The sequence below is a fragment of the Corvus kubaryi genome, unplaced genomic scaffold (assembly GCF_017639235.1).
Source record: "Corvus kubaryi isolate FWS band 111438036 unplaced genomic scaffold, C.kubaryi_AGA036_p1.0 138, whole genome shotgun sequence".
Lineage (NCBI taxonomy): Eukaryota > Metazoa > Chordata > Aves > Passeriformes > Corvidae > Corvus > Corvus kubaryi.
The window spans coordinates 8,422,389-8,440,924 of record NW_024580672.1 but is presented as its reverse complement, the minus strand read 5'-3'; the positions used below and the strand labels follow the sequence as shown (position 1 = coordinate 8,440,924).

The 18,536-nt window shown below is 40.8% G+C and overlaps 1 protein-coding gene across 5 annotated transcripts in view; it reads left to right on the top strand.

Annotated features, from left to right (window-relative positions):
• The window catches only part of EXOC6 (exocyst complex component 6), an 87,041-nt gene that overhangs the window by 67,219 nt on the left and 1,286 nt on the right, over positions 1 to 18,536 (top strand). For all 5 annotated transcript variants that reach the window (XM_042019001.1, XM_042019000.1, XM_042019002.1 and 2 more), the window contains 2 exons: positions 17,685 to 17,797; positions 18,220 to 18,231. In XM_042019001.1, the coding sequence (XP_041874935.1) occupies positions 17,685 to 17,797; positions 18,220 to 18,231 (125 nt within the window). The remainder of the gene's footprint in view (positions 1 to 17,684; positions 17,798 to 18,219; positions 18,232 to 18,536) is intronic.

Below are 18,536 nucleotides of genomic sequence, written 5' to 3'. Positions count from 1 at the left end.
TCTGTCTTCCCATTCATTAATGAGACATAGCATTGTCCTTCTGATAAACTCAAAAGAAACTCATAGTAGGTAGGAGCTGTGTAACAGACCACTGGGCTTCAGTCCCAGGCGCAGGATTTTCTGCCACTAAAGGCAGGGTGACAGTTCAGTCTTCCTCACTGTTATGTTCTCAGTGTTTAATTTGAATTAATTTCCTGTGGTAGTAACTGCGTTTCAGCTCTGGCTTGTCTCCGATTCCCAAAGGTGCAGCCTGCCAAAGCTCTTGTCATCTGTATTCCCTGTGGAAAATGCTCTCGAGCTCTTCTGTAAACCTCAGGGAAGTTGCAGCCTATTGCCAGACCGGTTCACCATAACTCTTGGAGGTTGAGAGCTCTGAAGGTGTGCTCTGGCTTCCTTTACAGGCTGCCAGCCCACAGAGTGCCTAGGCTTTTAAATTAGTGGGGTACACTCACCCCAACCTCTGTGCCAAAAGAGTTTTGAACTGAAAAAACATCAGGATTTTTCAAGAGGGAGAAATCTTCAACAGTATGTTTAGGAATAAGTTTTAAAAGCTTCAGAGTTTGAAGATAAAAAGTAAGACTTCTTTTCATAAGGCAACAGTTTGAATTTTTAATTAGAAAGTAGTATAGAACATTTCATCTTTTGCTTCCTAAGGGAAATGGTTGCTGAGACTTTCATCTTCACAGAGGCTCTTTCACAATGCTTACCGATCCCTTTCCCCCTGTTTTGCACTCCCCAGCTTCTCTGAAGAAGCAGAGGAGCATGTTACATCTGTAACATGAAGCCCAGCCTCAGGGTGCTATGTAATGGGATTTGTGCTTCTCTAGTTTTCAGTGCAATGCTGCTTATTTAGCTAAAGAAAGGAGCTCAGGTTTCAGACAGCAACAAAACAGGAGTTGCATCTCCCTGGATTTCAGATCCTCACTTTGCTGGAGGAGGAAGGCAATTCTTCCTGGACTTTCCCTTCTCCATAAATTAACTTGGCAGTAAGGCAGGAGGGCTTGAGACACACTGTGATCAGAACAGGCACATGGCAAGTTTCAATATCTCATGTACTTGCACCATACAATGGTAGCATGCATATGCATCTCTGGGTTTAAAATGACACAGTTATTTGAGTATGACTGCAAGCAAAATACATGTTACCTGGCTTGCTGGGAAGACACAATATTTCTTCAGAGTACTATATTCTTCCAAGTAGACAGGAATTCTTCACATAAATGTGGCAACTTGTTTGTAAGCACTTATATTCCCTAATGGAATCTCTTACTTTTGATTTCTCCTTCTCAGCTAGGTTCTGCAAAGCCTTTAGTAAATCACGGTAGGCTCAGATCACAAGCTGTGTGTATAGATATTTGTGGGGAAGATCTCAATCAGTGCTCTGTACACAGAAGCAAACCGGCTCATTACTGGGATGGGGTTTATACCTGCCAGCTGGTAAGAATTAGGAAGCTTTGGTAACAAATGCACAGAAATTAACAGCAGGGGGTCAAAAACAATCGTGGCTTTGGATTCACCATCTTGATAAGGATTTGCAGAATCAAAGCAGAATGACAAGTCAGTCATTTCCTGGTAGTAAGTATTCCTACCCTGTTACTGCCAGAAACTAAAAGCACACATGCCGGGTATTAGGTGTCTGTATATTCTTTGGGACATTAAATCATTCATCAAATTCAGTGCAAAACAGATTGTATCCAGTTCATCTAAATGTCCCTTTTTCGGCAGAGAAGTGTAAATACCATGCTGATCATGTACCAGCTTTTTCTGTAGATCCTGGTGTACTAACAGTGAGGGGGAATACCTGAAAACAGGTTTGAAAACCTCGGTGTACAGATGCTGTTACTTCACTTCAATAGCTCTATCAATACCTCACTTAACTAAAATGATATACATATGGCCATTTAACTAAAAGATACCCTATTCCATCTGTGGCGAAAACCTTACCAATTTCTCCAGAGGAAAGTATAGTATATTTTGAACAAAAGGTTGTGAGGTGTAACGGTGTAATGCTTAAGCAGAATGTCATCTCTTAATCGACTGTAAAGAATGCCACAGGTACCTGAACCATGGAAGTTATAAAAAAATAATAAAATTTTCTTATTGTTTCTTTAAGCTAGTTAATTTAAGGGATGCAATTCTCTCAGTTGTCCTCTTACCTAACAAGATACACACGAGAACTAAATGAGCTGACAAGAAATCTGTACTGTGTATTTAGGAAATGACAGAACTTGTGAAGCATTGACTCAGCTTGACTTAGAGACCTGCAGATAACAATCTTTGAATAAGAACATAAGAACAAGAACATTAGGGCATTTTTTGTTGTTGTTAGCCGAATTTATAATTTTGGGAACTAAGGCAGGAAATCGCATTTATTGGTCTCATTTGCCATGTGCAGGTGAAACGCTTGACTTAGAACTGTGCAGGGGAGTTTTATCTTCTAAATGCTACAATCATAGAAATCACTAAAAGTTTCACTGGAGAGGTTGATCAAAGCAGATATTAAGGAAAAAAAAAAAGTTGGCAAATGCTGCTGTCAAGACTATTTAGGTGGACATCTCTGAATCCCTATCTGACTACTAACTGTCCCATTTAATCAGCTTTAAGCTCTTCTTGGTCATCATTACTTTTGCAAGACACAGTTAAGAAATAGTTAATCATTTAATTCAAAACCTACAGAGCTGTTGTTATGATGAAAACTTCATATCTCTGGAAAACCTTCCCATTCAAGAAAATTCATCCCATAGTTACAGAGGAAATTCCTATAAGACTGGGACCTAAATGGAACTAAATTGTGTCCTTGGTAGTTGAAGTGAAATCCCAAGAATACTCTGCACATAATGTTAGAACCCAATTCCATTTGCTTGGGCATGACACTAAATTTCTTTTATAACTGGCATGCTGTGGAACACTTATGAAGCAGCCATTTCCAAAGACATTATGAGAGAAGGCACAAAATAAACTTTATCTGGAGGTTTTATTCTTTTGCAGAAGGACCTGTTGGTAGGAAAGTGTGAGAAGGTTCACTTCTAGATAATTTCTCAATTAACAAATACCTTCCTTGAATTAGAAGTTGATCTATGCATGCTACATTTGTAAAATCCTACTTACCTTTTGAGTCACTGATATGCATTCCATTTGGTGGAAGTTACTCAATGAAACAAAGATTCTCTCTAGTTATTTTTCTGCTAGCAGTTTTGCTCCCATCCAGTCCTTGCCTTTGTCATGTAAGAAATTATGTACATGCAAAGAAGAAAGATTTGGGTGCAGAACTTCGCAAGGTTTGTGAATACATTATATCAAGCTGTTGTCTTCCTGCTGACATCCAGTTGCTGCAGGATCTCCACCATTGTGTCTGGGCTCTTCTGTAGCCCTGAGCTGATGGATTGAATTCAGTTTTGGAGCCCCCATCTCCCCAGTACTTCCTCTGAATTCTGTGAGCAATATGTGGTTCCTATGAGTAATGAATAAGGATTGTTAGTTGAGCAACACAAGAGAAGAAAATTATTGGTTTCCTTCAAGTTCCATGTTGTTTGTATTCTGTTAACATTTCTAAGTCCTAGTCTCCTGTCAGGGAGCCATGGAACTGGTAGCTGCACTAGTGTATTAAGTAATTTCTGCACCAAAATCACTTACATTCTCCAGCCTTAGATAAACAGGTAGTGTCGCTGGTATGTAGTATGTACTGAGCAGCACTACTAACCCTTTAACCCTACAGATTTGCCTGCAGTATTTTTTCAGTTGCATCAATCAACATATTTAGGTTCCATTCCTTTTCTAAATTATCTGTCAATCACATGCAGCAGACAGAATACCCCATTTTTTCCCCTTTTGCTAGTTTCTTCTGTGAAAAGGAAAGTCCATCTTATCTTTAAAAGTCACTGTAGGGCAAATGTAAAATCCAGCTTATCATACATGTTAACATTTATGGCTCTCATAACCTGGATGTGTCAGGTTTGGAGCAATTTATCCTCCTACAAATTGTGCTATTTTAAAGAATATTGAAATAACAAAGTTTGCATGGATGATTCGCATATACATTGTGTCCTCCCTGCAGAGGACTTTCTCTAGAGCATTAGTAGCAAAGGAACAGTGCAACTTAAAAGACCCCACAATTATGAAAAGTGTGAATAATAATAATAAAGAATAATAAAGAGTGAATAATAGCAGAAATGAAAAAAAGAGAAAAAAGTCAAAATATGAGTAAATGGAAGCACTTGATGATGGGGAGAAAAGAAGAACATAAAAATACAGGATGAGGGGAAAAAAATATTAAAAGTCAGTTTGTGTCTGTAAATATACTTTATTGTTCTTACCCTTTTCTTTTTGTGTTTATCATTTTCCATGGTTTATGGTGAGACCATTAAGAGCATTTCTTTTTTAAACAGTAGAAATTTGAAGAGATGTTTTTATCCAAAGAAAAGAAAGGACTTTCAGTACACAGTTAATGGTATATAAAATCCATGAAACCATCAGGTTGCCTCATTCCCAAGGAGAACTCAAGCTTTCCTGGTTTCAGTAGTGTGCCTCCAGGAAATCGTCCAGGAGGACACATAATTAGCCCACACTCTTCCAGAGTGCACAGTGTAACATGATGCAGTTAAACCAGAAGACAGTTTGCATCTTTTGACCCTGTGTCAAATGTGTCAGTTGAGTAGCTTACCTGAGATCTGTAAGACAACGTAGGCCATCAGATGTTTTCCCATAGAAAGGAACATGCAGTAGGACACGCACACACATAAACACAATTTTAAAACCTGACTTATTTTCAAAGTAACAGAAAAAGTGGCCTTTGTAAGTGGCACAATTCAGTGCTTTCAGATTCTTTCGTTTTGCCAGTCTGAAGTTTAAATAAAAATGTTTGCCCTTGCTTAGGATGTATGAGAAGGACATTGAAAGTGGCTCTTTCACTTTAGGCACTGTCAAGATATTGAGTCCTCCGGAAGGGTGAATTTGATACTATCATTCCAATGCATGTCCAGATGATAGTTCTGGGAATGGTAAAATGCTTAGTATAGTGTCTACTTCTTGCATTTATTGCCATGCAGAATAGTCCAAAAAGTTTACAGTGAAACAGAATAATGTTGAATAACTCCTAGACAGAAATGCCATGGTGTGTGCGGTGGGGTGGTGGTGGTTTGTGTGTGTCAGGGTGTGGTGTGTGTAGGGGGGACTTGTGTAAGTGGTAGAAAAGGCACAAGCTGAAAACTCAAATGACAGTGTAAAACGGCCCTCATAGCTTAATTAAATAAAACAAATAATGTGATTTAAACTTCTTTGAGTTAAAATTACTTTAATAAGGGTGTTAATTACTAGAGGATTAACACTGCTTACATGTGATAATAGATCTGGTCAGTCAATAAAGGGTGAGAATAATGTTCATTTAAGAAGCAAAAGAATCTAGCACAGGATTACTCACTAGAAAGGGATAACATTTCAAAGTGGCAAGTAAAATCAGGGGAAGATGTTTTCACATTGCAGGAGGCATTAGAGGCTGAATCTTGCCATCATTAGTCAGCAAAAGTTCCATGTGTACTGGGATCTGTTGGAGCTAAAATATGAAGAGTAATTATTGCAAATGACATATAACAGAATTTGGAATTACTCAGTCTTCCAGGGAAATCATAAGAAGTAATTTTTCAGATAAAACATTTAAAGAAAATACTGTCTATAGAAGTGAGGAGAAAAGGTGTAATCTAAAGGAAAAAGACCAACTTCCAAGGAGAGTAATTTCTTGAAGACATATTTCTTAGAAAAGAAATTGTATTGGATTATTGCCTTTAAGCAAAAAGGAGTTTTTCCTAATACATTTGCAAACAAGAGCCAGAGGAGAAAGATCTTTTGCAAAAACCGTATAAAAAAAGGAAATTCTGAGGTATCCAGGTTACAACTTGCTGGGCTTGGAAGCCTTTGTTAAACCAAGTTATCTAGACAACAGGTTAACAAAACAAAGCCAGGATTTTATATGAGCTGTAGTATTTGCTAAAATATTTTTAGAGTCATTTGATAGATACAGATTGATACAGATTAGATATATATATATATAGATATTAGATATAAATATGGAAGTAAATGTCTTCTTGTAGCTGAAGAGGAAGGTGAAGGTTGTCCATGAAAGAATATGAAAGTTTTTTCCTAGTGATTTTGGCTTTCCTTTTAACTTGTCTCTATTTACATTCCTGAGCTACTGATTGTGGAATTCCTTGTCCAGTGGTTCTCAGGTCTAGAGTAGCTTTCCCTAAGGGATGTAACTTCATCTGCTATAAAGGGTGGTTATGCAGCCGTTCTCTGAGTGCACTACTTTGGAAGAAATAACTATCTGTTTACAGTAAACTTACAATGGCCACATCTGTAAGTGTCTGTGCTTTATGGATTGCACTGGATTTTTGTTTCTGGATGCAAACAAACTTATGCTGGTCTGTGGCCTGTTATGTCTTGAATTTCAGTGGCTTTTCACATATTCCAACTCAGCACCCAAGATCAGCTGAGATACTTTATTGAGCACTTGCTGTATTTGAGCACTTGCTGTATCTGGTTCCTGCAGAAGCTTTTCAGAGAGACACCTTGTATATGAAATTCTAAGTGTTTTGATGGCCACCTAAGAGAAGAATCTGGTGCACTGTGGCCGTAATTTTTTTATTTTAGATGTGCAGCTTTTGACAAATGCACAGATCCTAAAAGAAGCAAAGCCCAAAAAAAGTTTTAAATTTAAAAATAATTACTCTGTTGTGTTGAAACAAACTATTTCCCCTTACCTGCTGTAGAACCTCAGGTTATCTCAGTGGAAATGATGTGATTCATAGTACACACTACAGATCATGGACTTCTGTGGAGACCAATTGCTGCAGATTCAAGAGGTGGTCATAAACCTTACAGACCTGATGTATATCCTCCTGTTAAGTTGAGTCAATCTGTGTAGCAATCTAATTTCAGCACATTTCATAGATGTAATTTTCTCAGGTGTTTTTGTTCAAGTCAGAATATGACAAGAAAAGATTGGAAAGTTAGGAGAGGGAAATGCTCCATTCACTGAATCCCTAGTTCTCAGCAGTGCCTGGGCTGGCAGCATCCTGGGTCTGTTCTTGAGCTGCAACTTCACACAAAGAGCTGAAGTCTTTGCCTCCTCTGTAAGCACGAAGCTGATGCCATGGAGCTGTGCCATGCTCACTTGTCTTCCCATAGGCATCAGTTTGCATTTGTGTGCCAGGGCTGTGTATCTAAAACTCCTTCCTTCAATCCTAGAAGTAACCGGACTGAAATTTAAACTTGGAGTTGTAATTATACTTGGACAGACCACTGCAGGTGATTAGTTCTAGGGTACAGCAGCCTGACTGTCTAGATTAGATGTGTGTGTATACAAGGACAGTTTGGGGTAGTTAAAACCAGCATTTGTCAGATAATGACTTCTTGTGATATGGTATGTATATATAAACTTGTAAGACTGCAGGCATCTGGAGTTACTCTTACGGGTAGTGCTAAATATTAAGTGTGACAGATGGGACAAGAGTGTTCAATTTCAGAACACAGTATGGAAGTCGAAGTGAATATGTTTTGTGTTTGAATTTTATTCTAGTTACACCAAATGAGATTATTTTAAATTAGACCCACCTCTAAACCAGAGAAAGTGGTTAAAATTTAACTTCAGATTTTGAACTTCTTGAAGATGTTTTTATAGTGAATCATCTCGGATGGATTTTTACAGGAAGGATTGAGACAAATGATACCGTTTTAATCCCTGAGAAACGTATTTTAGGATGCTGTGCCTCATCATGTGCTATTTATGGCATTATTTCATAGATGAGTGAATAGTTTAAAGCAAACCTGTGTAAGTTTAGTGCAAGTAAAAAAGAAGTGCCTATAGAAAATAAAAAACTAAATAAACTAAACTGTAAAATTCCTTTTTGGTAGATGTCAATATTAAGTACTACTGGCAAACCTGTGTTTAAAAAAACAATCACAAGCTGAGTGAAAATGCCAGCTGAGATTTAACTGTGCTATATTAAATGTTTCATAATTTTAACAGTTGAAATTGTGTTTTCAAAGTGTCTCATTCAGGTGAGAGGCAGATGGGCCATTTTGAGGGGCTGCACTTGTCACCCCTGCATGCTGTTTGAGTGAGTACACCTCTGCGTCAGGAGCTCAAAACCAGAAAAAATGGTGAATGACCTGACCATTGCATAATCCACAGTTTTTAATCCACACGAATTTTGCCATCGACATAGTTTTATGCTTTGTCTAAAGGGACTTTGTGTACGGACTAACACGCTTGACAGGAGCAATTTGGCCCGAGCCCGTGCCCTCTGGAGCCTGACTGTCTGCCAGGCTCCTGCTTTTCAAACTCTTCCCTGTTTCTAGACTCAAAAGACGGTTCTTTTGCTACTAGTCCAGTTTATTCTTTAATGATGAAGAACAACACACTTCATAATAAACATTTTCACTGTAATTAAACAAATCCTCTTTGAAGAGGTATTACTTGTTGCTATACTGTGTATTTCATAGGACCTAGCTATTTATATTTGTCTCAGAAACTACTTTTCTGTGTCTTCAGATGTTACATCTTGGGCTGCTTGAAGTTTTAATGGGATTTGTAAAAATTATACATTGTGAGTGTTTTTCTGGTTATGGTAACAGCAAAAAGCTTGTTCATGTGACTTCAACAGCAAGTATTTTATTTTTTAGGCAGGCCTAAGTTCATTTGAAGTGCCAAAGGAAAAAAAAAATTATTTTGACATGTTCATGAATGTAACAAGACCAGACATCTCTCGAAGTATACCACAAGATCCAGATTTTAGGAAAGAATTCTGCCCTTTGCAAGGATTTTTTTTCTTAAAAAAGATATATGAATACAAGTAACTTCTGTTTTTTTTTTTTAGCATAGCAACAAATCCCAATGGTTCACCTGTCATAACATTATACATTGTACATATATGAATGTGTTGAAGATTGTATCCCAACATTCAAGATAGTGACAGATACAATTTCACTTATAAATTCGAAACAGATGGTAACATTTAAATACAAAATTGTTTCATTCTTGTGAACATTTCAATGTCCTAAATTTAGAAACAATTTCTAAATGCATGGTTCTTAAAAGAAGAAGGTGCGTTTTAATGCAGTGGCTTAAAAACTGAAAGACACTGCCTTTCTAACACAGACTATCCTTCCTTTGAAAATCCAGGGCTCAGTTTTCAAAGCATTGTCTAGGAATTTAGCCTGCGACCCCCATTGACACTAATGGGAATTGCATAGCTAAGTCCCCATAACATCACTTTGAACATCCATTTGTCGTACCAATTCAGAAAAAGGGTAGCATAAACTACAGGGAGACATTCACAGATCAAGAGATCGATGTACACTTTGAAATACAAGACCAATGTGCGTTATTCCAGTTATGTGATCAATAGGGGGGATTTTAAAATTCACAAAATTAATCACCAGGTCTAAATAAAATATTTTGGCAAGTGGCAGGCAGACTTTCTAACCAGGCTAACAAGATGTTTATCAGCAGTAATGAACACCTACTGATTAAGGGATAATTGTGTTTGGTTGGTAGGGTGTTATTCTACACTTAGCAAGTTCGGTCTTTTTTTCTTTCCAGCTGGACTTAGGTATCTATATTTTAAGTAGTTCTGTTGTTCCTTTGCAACCAAGAAATGTTCAGAGTAAACAAGGCTTGTCCTTGTCCAGTCCTGATTCTTATCCTGGTCCTTTATGTTGTTTTTTTTCCAATTTAGTAAGTGCTTTCATGGTGTGCATGCTTTAATTAACAGGAACATAACTTGGTGAATAATGAAGGTGTTATCTTCATGGTCATGCATACAGTTTTTGTTGGAAATAAGTGTATACCTGTGTAACATATATTCATGTATACTTATGCATGAAACCTAAGCAAAGATTTTAAAAGTGGTGTTGTTGTTGTGTAGCTGTGTAGCTGTGTTACTGCAGTGCCTATGAGTCCCGGTCATGGACCACGGCCCCATTATGCTGGGCAGAATATAAATAAGTGTTTTAACAAAAGAAAGACAGTGCTGCCTCAGAGTTCCCAAAGCAATGAGATTATAGCTCCACTGAAAGGTTAACGTTATGTCAGAGATTATGAAACAGCAACGATTCTGGTTGACAGGCTTCCTTTTGGGTTGTGAAACCCATTTGTCCTTCTGAATACAAGGTGGGGTGGATTGGTACAGTGTGAGCTCCTAGGAGTAGGAAATGTTGAGGACTGGAACATTTGTGAGTGGCTTTTGTGAGTTTACTGTGTTTAAAATAAAAAAGTCCCCTTCATGTTTGGTGCTTTTTAGCTCCAAACCCCAATAAAAGTAGTAATAATTGAAATATCAATGTGTTTGCTATTTCTTTATCTTAGTGACTTAAATGATACATAGCTAGCAACAGTCTTTTATTTTGTAGGTCAAAAGCCACGCATCCTCAAGGAAAAAATTGTAATGTTACTTGTATATTCTTTCCTAAGAAAAGGTCGGGTGTAGCTTGCAGTTGTATATGCTTGGCACTGTTCATTTCCCAGAAGAGTTCACCGTATTCTAGGCTTTGGGGTTTTTTTAATTAAAGAGGTCAAAATCCATTATATCAAAATTTCAAAGAATTTACCAATTAGCTGTAGTCTGTGATGCCCAGCAGGTGGCTTTTATACTATTAAAGGGAGATTGTTTCCATCTCTGATCAAAGCAAAAGCAAAACAAAAGAAAATATAGAATATTTTGCTGTACACAGTGCAAACCACATGCCGTGTAAATTATGTGAAAACTGTACGTGAGAGACTGTTCAGTCATCCCACTTCAAGAAAAAGTTCTATGTATTTTCACGCTGGTCCTCACGAGGATTTTAATGGTAATGTCTAAGTCTGTTTAGATTACTGATTAGCTGCAAAGGTTAGACAGCTTGCTATTTCCTAAAATGAGGACTTTAGCATTTTTCTTATTTAAAAGTAAAAGTGAAAACGGACAATTAAGTAGATAATGAATTTAGTACGAGTGAAATTAGAAAAAGCTGAGTGTGCTGGAATGTTTCAAGATGCAAAAAAATTCCAATTTGCACTTTTCAATGAATCTAAACTTCCCCGATTTTTGCCTACTTAAAAGAATGTTTGTGACCTTTTGACCCTTTTGTTATCCCTTACTCAGAAAGGCCTTTATTCTGTAAGACTTAGGTATAAAAAAATAAAAAGAGTGTTAATGGCATAACAGTCGTTTCTGATCACCCTGTGCAAGATGTTTATGCAAAGTGTCAATAGAAGCAATTGGCCTAACAGTGTGACAACCTGCTTTGCTTGGAAATGGGCTAATCTCCTGTTTGGGTTATCCAGAGGTCAGGTAAGGATTTCTTTTTTCACACTCCCCGTAGCGCATGGGTACATAACCTGCAAACACTACAGGGCAGAAATCAGAAGCAATTGAGCCCAAGGATGCCACAAAGCATTTTTATTTAATCCTGACCCGTTTGCTTTTCCTGATTTTTTTTCCCCTCTGCTTTCTTTTAGTTTTTCCCTTCCTGGTCCCATCCCAGAGAGTCTGCTTGAGCGTATAACACATAATGAAGACAGGGACTCTACCAATTTCATTATCTGCTGCTTCACTGTGTTGGTTTTTTTCTTTCTTTTTTTTTTTTTTTTTTTTCCAAACAGGCATCATCCCACTCTTTTTTGAAGTTCACGTGGAAACCTACTTTAAATCTCAGTTTTTGAGGGCTGCCCCTGTTGCCCTGTCACAGCAGGCTGGAACTCAATAAGAGCTCAGGCAAGCGTATCGGGCCGGGCAATGGGCCTTGGCGGGCTGCACGCTGTGAACTCCTGCCTCACTGAATCAGCTTCTGTGTGTTTTTATAACTGCCTTTTTTTTCCCTGTTAATTATGCCCCAAGGCTGTGGAAAGACAGCATTTATCTGTTTCAACAGACTAAGCAGCAAGTGTTCTGACATGTTTATCAGGCAAATTGTACCTGACAAAAGGTAATTACACATGCAATCAAGTCCAGAAGTAACTGGGTGATTAGGGGTTAATAAACTATTTAGCATAAGAAATATTCAGCTTGTGAGCAAGGGGAGTGGGCCAGAACTGACATAACTGACAGTGATATGTTAAAGAATTACTTTTCTTTGGATGGAATATTTGACTTTACTGAAAGGTAAGAAGGATATTAAGCGTACAACTCCTCAGTTTTATCTCCAGCTCCTGAATCACTGGTGCCTTTTGTACAACCAAAGGTCTTTGCTGGTGCTCGTGCTACTTTAGAAGAGATAATTGCACCATTCCAACTTGCACTAAGCTACCTTGATAATTTACAATTAGGATTTTTGTAGTATAACCAGCACAGTTGCTCTTGTCTAATGGACACTGCCCCCATTTCCATCTGCAAAGCTCGTGTCTCCTCCTTCTGTTGCTGTGTTCACTCTGTGCATAGCAAGTTCCCAAAGTTGCGTTCTCTTCCAAGATTATTCCTGACAGTTGCCCAAAAGTAAAAAGGCAAGGGCATCTGTATGATATCTGAGGATGTGACAAGAGGCTCAAATGGCATTGAAAGGGCCGGATGGTCGATTCCAGCAGTTCCCAGTGCACAAAATTCTCACGTAATTACAAGATGGCCTAAATACAGGACTATGGCTGAGCTGCTCTGAACTTTAGGTAATACAATGCAAAGCTCTAGTGAGCAATGATGAACAGTAATTTCTAACCAAACACAGCCATGTCACCTAGATACTGGGAAAACACTTTAACTTTGAGGAATGGATACAAGTACCCTATTTGAAATCAGAATTCTGTCTCTAAAATTTTAAGATCTTTCCCCTCATAGCATCAATATTGTAATGTTTTGTGTTAACTGATCCTGTTAGCTAGCAAGGTCTTACAGTAGGAGCTCTTTTAACCAAAACATAATTTGGTATCTTTTAAAATAAAAGTCTTCTAATTAAAAATAGCAGTGTTATCTGTATAATGTCAGAATGTCCTATAAACTCTTACATAAGTACATATAAACACCTTTTCTTTTCCAAGTGGTGTTTATTTTTATAGAGAGACCTGATGTTAGACATAAAAGGCATTTAGAAAATACCTGCACATGAAGGGAAGATTACGAAATCATAGCTCTGTAGGGCATAATTCAAAATAAAAGTGCAGAACAGCAACCAGAGGCTTTAGTTACCTATAACGTTAGAAGTATATATGTGACTAATAATGTAATGGTTTGGGAAAGCAACGCTGTTGCACATACAATAAAAGAAACATGCTGCTCTCTGGTCATCAGCCCTGATGGTTCCAAGATGTTGGATAAAGGTTCCCCTTCTATCACACCTTTAGAAGAGGCAAAATCATTTAAATAAGGTGGAAGTGTATACTGTACCTTGTAAATGTAAGTAAGTGGACAATATATAGGATGTTCTATGTGGTGTACTGGAAAGGCTAAAGCTTGTTTGTTTTTTTTTTGTTTCCTTGTTCTTTTTTTGTTGTTGTTTTTTTTTGTAATGACTCAGACACTTCTCTGCAAATTGTTCCTACTCAGAAAGGAATAATTGCTCTTTGCTCCTAGGGAAGCATATTCTGCTTCATTATAAAATACTCAGGTATAGTATTGTCTGTCTGAGCTTATTCTTATTTTTCATGCTTGTTATGGGATAAAGAGCACAGCAGTACCATTGTTCTTGGGTAGCAGAGTATGTATATTTAGTTTATTTGGTGCTTCACAGTGTTTTGGCTGCATAAGCTGGTTCTGACTGAACACCCCTGGGTGGCTCCTTAGGTAGGGCTGAGGAGCTTTCTAACAGCCCAAATGGGCTGCACTGCCTCCAGACTCCAAGTAGAGGGTGACTGCCTTTCTGTCTGAAGTTTTTTCCATACATGTTAACTTTGGAAAGATGCATGTGCAGAATAAACATTTTTCCTACTGTAATTTCAAGGCAAGAAATCACATTCTAACCTCGAAGGAGTTGCAGCCGGTAGCACCAGTATGATGTTATACACTCTGTGGCCTTTGATTTTTGAGCCTGGGAAATACTTATTGCTAGGACCTACTCTTTGCCTGTATTTATCTTTTGACAGTGTATGCCAGTGTAGACCATTCCTTGCTAGAAAATACACCTCATTTTCAGTTATTGTCTCAGTAATAGTTAAAGCTTTAATAGATGAAGTACTAGTAGGGAAATGTTGCTTTAACTTGGCCTTTAATAATTTTGATCTTAGGTGCTGCAGTAAAAACTACTGTCACAGAACCAGGAAATTGTCCTGTGCTTCATGTACATCATGTGCCTGTGGCCAAGACAGTCCTACTTTTTCTATATCAGGGAGAGGAATTAAAATGCTTAATTTAAATAGGGCACACATTTGTGTAGCGAAAGATGGCATAAATCAGAAAGGAACAGGGCAGCAGAAATTGAAACAGATTGGTGAGTCAACACCTCTGCATTGTTGCTGCAGGAGTGAAGGTGAATTCGGCATTGTGTTGTGCTCAAGTGAAGCTTTGCATGAGTGGATTGAAGTTCTTTCCCACCACCCATGTGGTGGTCCTGGGGCCAGTGAGTCATTTCTGCTAGACCGTCCTCCCTGCCACTGACTGCTCACCAACCTGCTCCCCTCACAGAGTGCCTGCATGGGCTGTACATCCGCCAAGCCTGGGTGCCAGGGCAGATGCAGGTGATAGGAATGGCCAGGAAACAGATCCCAAGAGCTGCACACCAGGCAGCTCCTGCCCACCCACAGCATGCAGTATGTGCTGTCAAAGCCCACTGCACACAGCAATATGCCACAGTGCAGAACTGCAGCTGTGATGGGGTCAAAATGCACAATGCATAATTGTTCACAGCAGCAGTCTGGTCTCCAGCAGTGTCTGCAGCTCCCTGCCACATTTAATCCAGAGCCTAGGACATGATTGTCACACTGCAGCCCCTGAACAGATGCATAGAAGGAGGGAAGGGGGCTGTGACTGAGTGGCATGTGTCATTTGATTGCATGTCTGAGCCTTTGAGCTACCTGCCACATGTCATGACAGCTGCTTGAACTTAAGAGATTTATTAGCATGAGGTTGGTTGTGTGCAGCCCTTTGACCAAGCATGGAGCAGGGAAGAAGCTCTGGGTACATCCCCCTTGCAAATAGTGTCTCTTGAGGTGTTCATTCTTTAGAGCCAGGACTGTCTTGGAGTACACAGAATATGCTTCATGTTTTGTGTGACTTTTTTTTACCTCATGTTGAAAAATAACAGACTTCATGGTCTGTTTAGAGCCCTACATGCTTACCTGTGTTTGGCCAGGTGACAAATGAGGTATAATCTTCCAGCCATCACTGTGACTGAGATTTCCCAGAGCCATGGCACCATCAGACAGTTGAGTCAACCACTGAAAGCATGGTATGGAACTCACTCATGCAGTATTGTCAGGGAAGTTTCTCTGAACTTGTCAGCACTGTAATTGTGTCAGTCATCAATGGCTTTGGGCCACATGTTGCTTACAGGATACCTTTCGATACCTTTTGCCCATATGAGCTTCAGGGTTGTTTAGGATTTACCCAGAATCCTTAATTTCAATGTTACAGTAGGGATAAGAAATGAAATCTTTCACCTCTGACTCACTGCATGCAACTGCAGGAGCATTGGTCCATCATTAGGGACCATGTCCCATGTGGAGCACATGACAAGTAGCACTGTAAGTAGCAGAAAGTTATCAATGATCAGATTATATAGTTTGGGTTCCTGTCAGCTTTATCCTCACAGCTTGTCTTGTGCATCTGCCTGTCCTATCTTTCTACTCTTTTAGTTGGGCTTTAAAATGCCTCTATGAGGACTGGGCACTACTAACTGTGTAACACAGGTAATAACAAGTGATAAATAACATGCAGCAGCAACTGAGGCTGTGGGTTTTACAAATGATACTAATTTCTGAGTTACCAAGCCTTCCCAAGTCTGTTTGCTTAGTGACTAAAGGCATGTTCTCTGCAGCTCAGTAAAATTGGTGGTGTCCATCTTGAGAAAGGGCTTTGTGGGAAAGAACTGTTTGAATTTGACCTTTGTAGTTATCACGGATATCTGGTCAGCAAAGAATGAAATAGGCTCCTTGGGTTTTAGATCCTTTCACCCCTGTGAGATAGGGAAATGTAAAATGTAGGTGTCATTGGGGTTTGTAAGGGTCCCTGGAACTCTTTGGGATGACAGAGCAGTAGGTGTGTCAGAGGTCCATTATAATGCCAGGAAATGTTGCTACCTAGTCCTAAAAGACTGCACTACAAATAAGGAAGGAGTAATTAATTAGAAAATTATATATTTAAATTAGACACTTTATTTGAAAGTAACATAAGAAAGTGATTTGGAACTGGAAAAATTTGCAAAAAAGAGGCATGGAAATTTGAAGCTGGGAAGACTGGGTGTATGCTTTTATTCTGTAAATAAATTGGTGTTATGATTTTGGGCATGAGCATTACTGGACAGCTCTGACAGTTTATCAGGCTGAAAAATTTGAGTAAGGCAAGGTTCTCTGAGGTGCAGTCCCTTCTCTTAGTGTAGCCTGAGAAGTCAGAGGAGTGGGCACCTGCTGCAGCTCTGCCTGCAGGAGCAGGGGCTGCTACTGTTGTGCCCCAGCTGTAACAGCTCTGGTCTGGCTTAGCAGAAGTGAACAGAAGTTTTAAATGAACAGGGTTCTTCCTTGAATTAGCAAAATGGTGCGACTTGCAGTAGTCTGTTACATTTTTTTCAGTGGTTTTGTTGCACAAAATCCTGTTCCAGCCCATGTTTCCAGCATTACTGATTCAGCAGGTCTCCAGGCAAGCAGGGCTCTAGGTTACACTGAGGACCCAGCTCAGCGGAGCAGCCACAGGCACTGTGCGCTGGGGCAAAGTGTTGTTAATGGTTCCCAATGCTTATTTTAACAGTAGGTTTGGCTAACACAGGACAGCCTGAGAACAAGCCCTTGTTAGCCCTCAGCAGCAGGACAAGGCCAGGCACCAGACGCAGGGGGAAGCTGGGGCGCCCCGCCATTGACGTCAATGGCACTGGGGCCCGCCGGCCCGCAGGTAGCCGTGGGAAAGGCATCCCCGAGCGGGACTGCCTGTGCCCTGGCCCCTGGCAGCCTGGGCAGGGTGCCCAGCGGTGGCTGGCCTGCACCCCGTGATGGTGGAGGGGGAATTAGGCTTTGAGGGCTGTGAGGGTGCTGGCTGCTGAAGGTTCGGCATTGCGTCTGATTGTAAAAGCAGGCTGGTTTTTTGTTGAACAGCAGCTCTGAGATCATGAGTCAAAGGCCTGATTTGAAACTGCAGCCAGGCATGGGACTGTGCTTGGAGACTTTCTGTTCCTCCATTGAAGTGTTTGGGTTTGTTTGGGCCAGAAGTGTGCCCGGGGCTTGGCGCTGAGTTTCAGAGATCAGTCACAATGGAGAGTGCGGCAGGAGGTGTTTAATTCACTTAGTTGAGACTACCTGAGCCTCTGGTTTTAATTGCTGTGAGGAGCAGCAGACTCGAGCATCCCTGTCTTGCTCCCCACGGTAAAGCAAGTTCCCGAACACCAAAGCGTGAATCCATTAGCATCCCCTCCTGGGGCCGAACCTGCACAGCCGCCTCCCTGCACACGGAGGGAAGTGAGAGTGGTTAAAGAAAGAAATGGGCAGGTGAATGGGGGCTGTTGGCTGGGCTCGGCGAGGGGCTGCGCCCGGCCTCTCTCTGCAGAGCCGCCCCGCGCTCCCTCACCCGCCTCTTCCTCCGCAGCTCCTGGACCTCTTCATGGTGTGGGACTGGTCCACCTACCTGGCTGACTACGGGCAGGCCACCTCCAAGTACCTGCGGGTCAACCCCAGCACGGCCCTCACGCTCCTGGAGAAGTAAGTGCCGGGGCCGGAGCTGCAGGCGCGGGGATGCAAAGCAGCGCCGGAGCCGGAGCTGGAGCCGGAGCCGGAGCCGCCCTGCCAGGAGCGGCGGCGGCCGGAGCCCGCAGCGGGTCGGTGTCCCGGGGCCGAGAGCCGCGCGGGATGGCGGCGGGGCCGGGGCCGCGGGAGCAGCCAGCGGCTGCCCGAATCGCCGCTCTGGGGAAAGGGAACGCTGAGATTTGGCCGTGGTGAAGCCGGGGCGAGCATTTCGGCCGGCCTGACGGGCGGACTGGGAGGGCTGGGTGAGCAGGGCGCGTTACCGGCAGTCCGGTACCAACCTGCTTGTAAAAGCCGCATCGAAACACGTTGCGGTTTAAAGACGCTTTCTAACAGTGTTTTCTCTCCTCTCCTGCCTGCGATGAAAATGTCTTTTGCAGAGTTCACAGAGGGTACGTATCGCCTATATTGTTACAAAATATTGTTTCTGCAACTTACTTAATTTCCCGAATTTCGTTTTTAAATCCTTTGGTACGGGAAATCGGAGATATAGATACCCGTTATTGATGGTGAACAAAACTCACCCATTTGCCGAGTCTGAATTTGCCGTGGAAGCAGATGATACTAACGGGTTTTCTGACTTGCTTCTCTCCTAAGGCAATTGGTAGGATCAGGGGTCCTGCTGAAGGGGTATTTGCTTAATACTTACAGGTTATTTGTGAAGTAATACTTGTTAAAATGAGTTCTGCACTGCAGA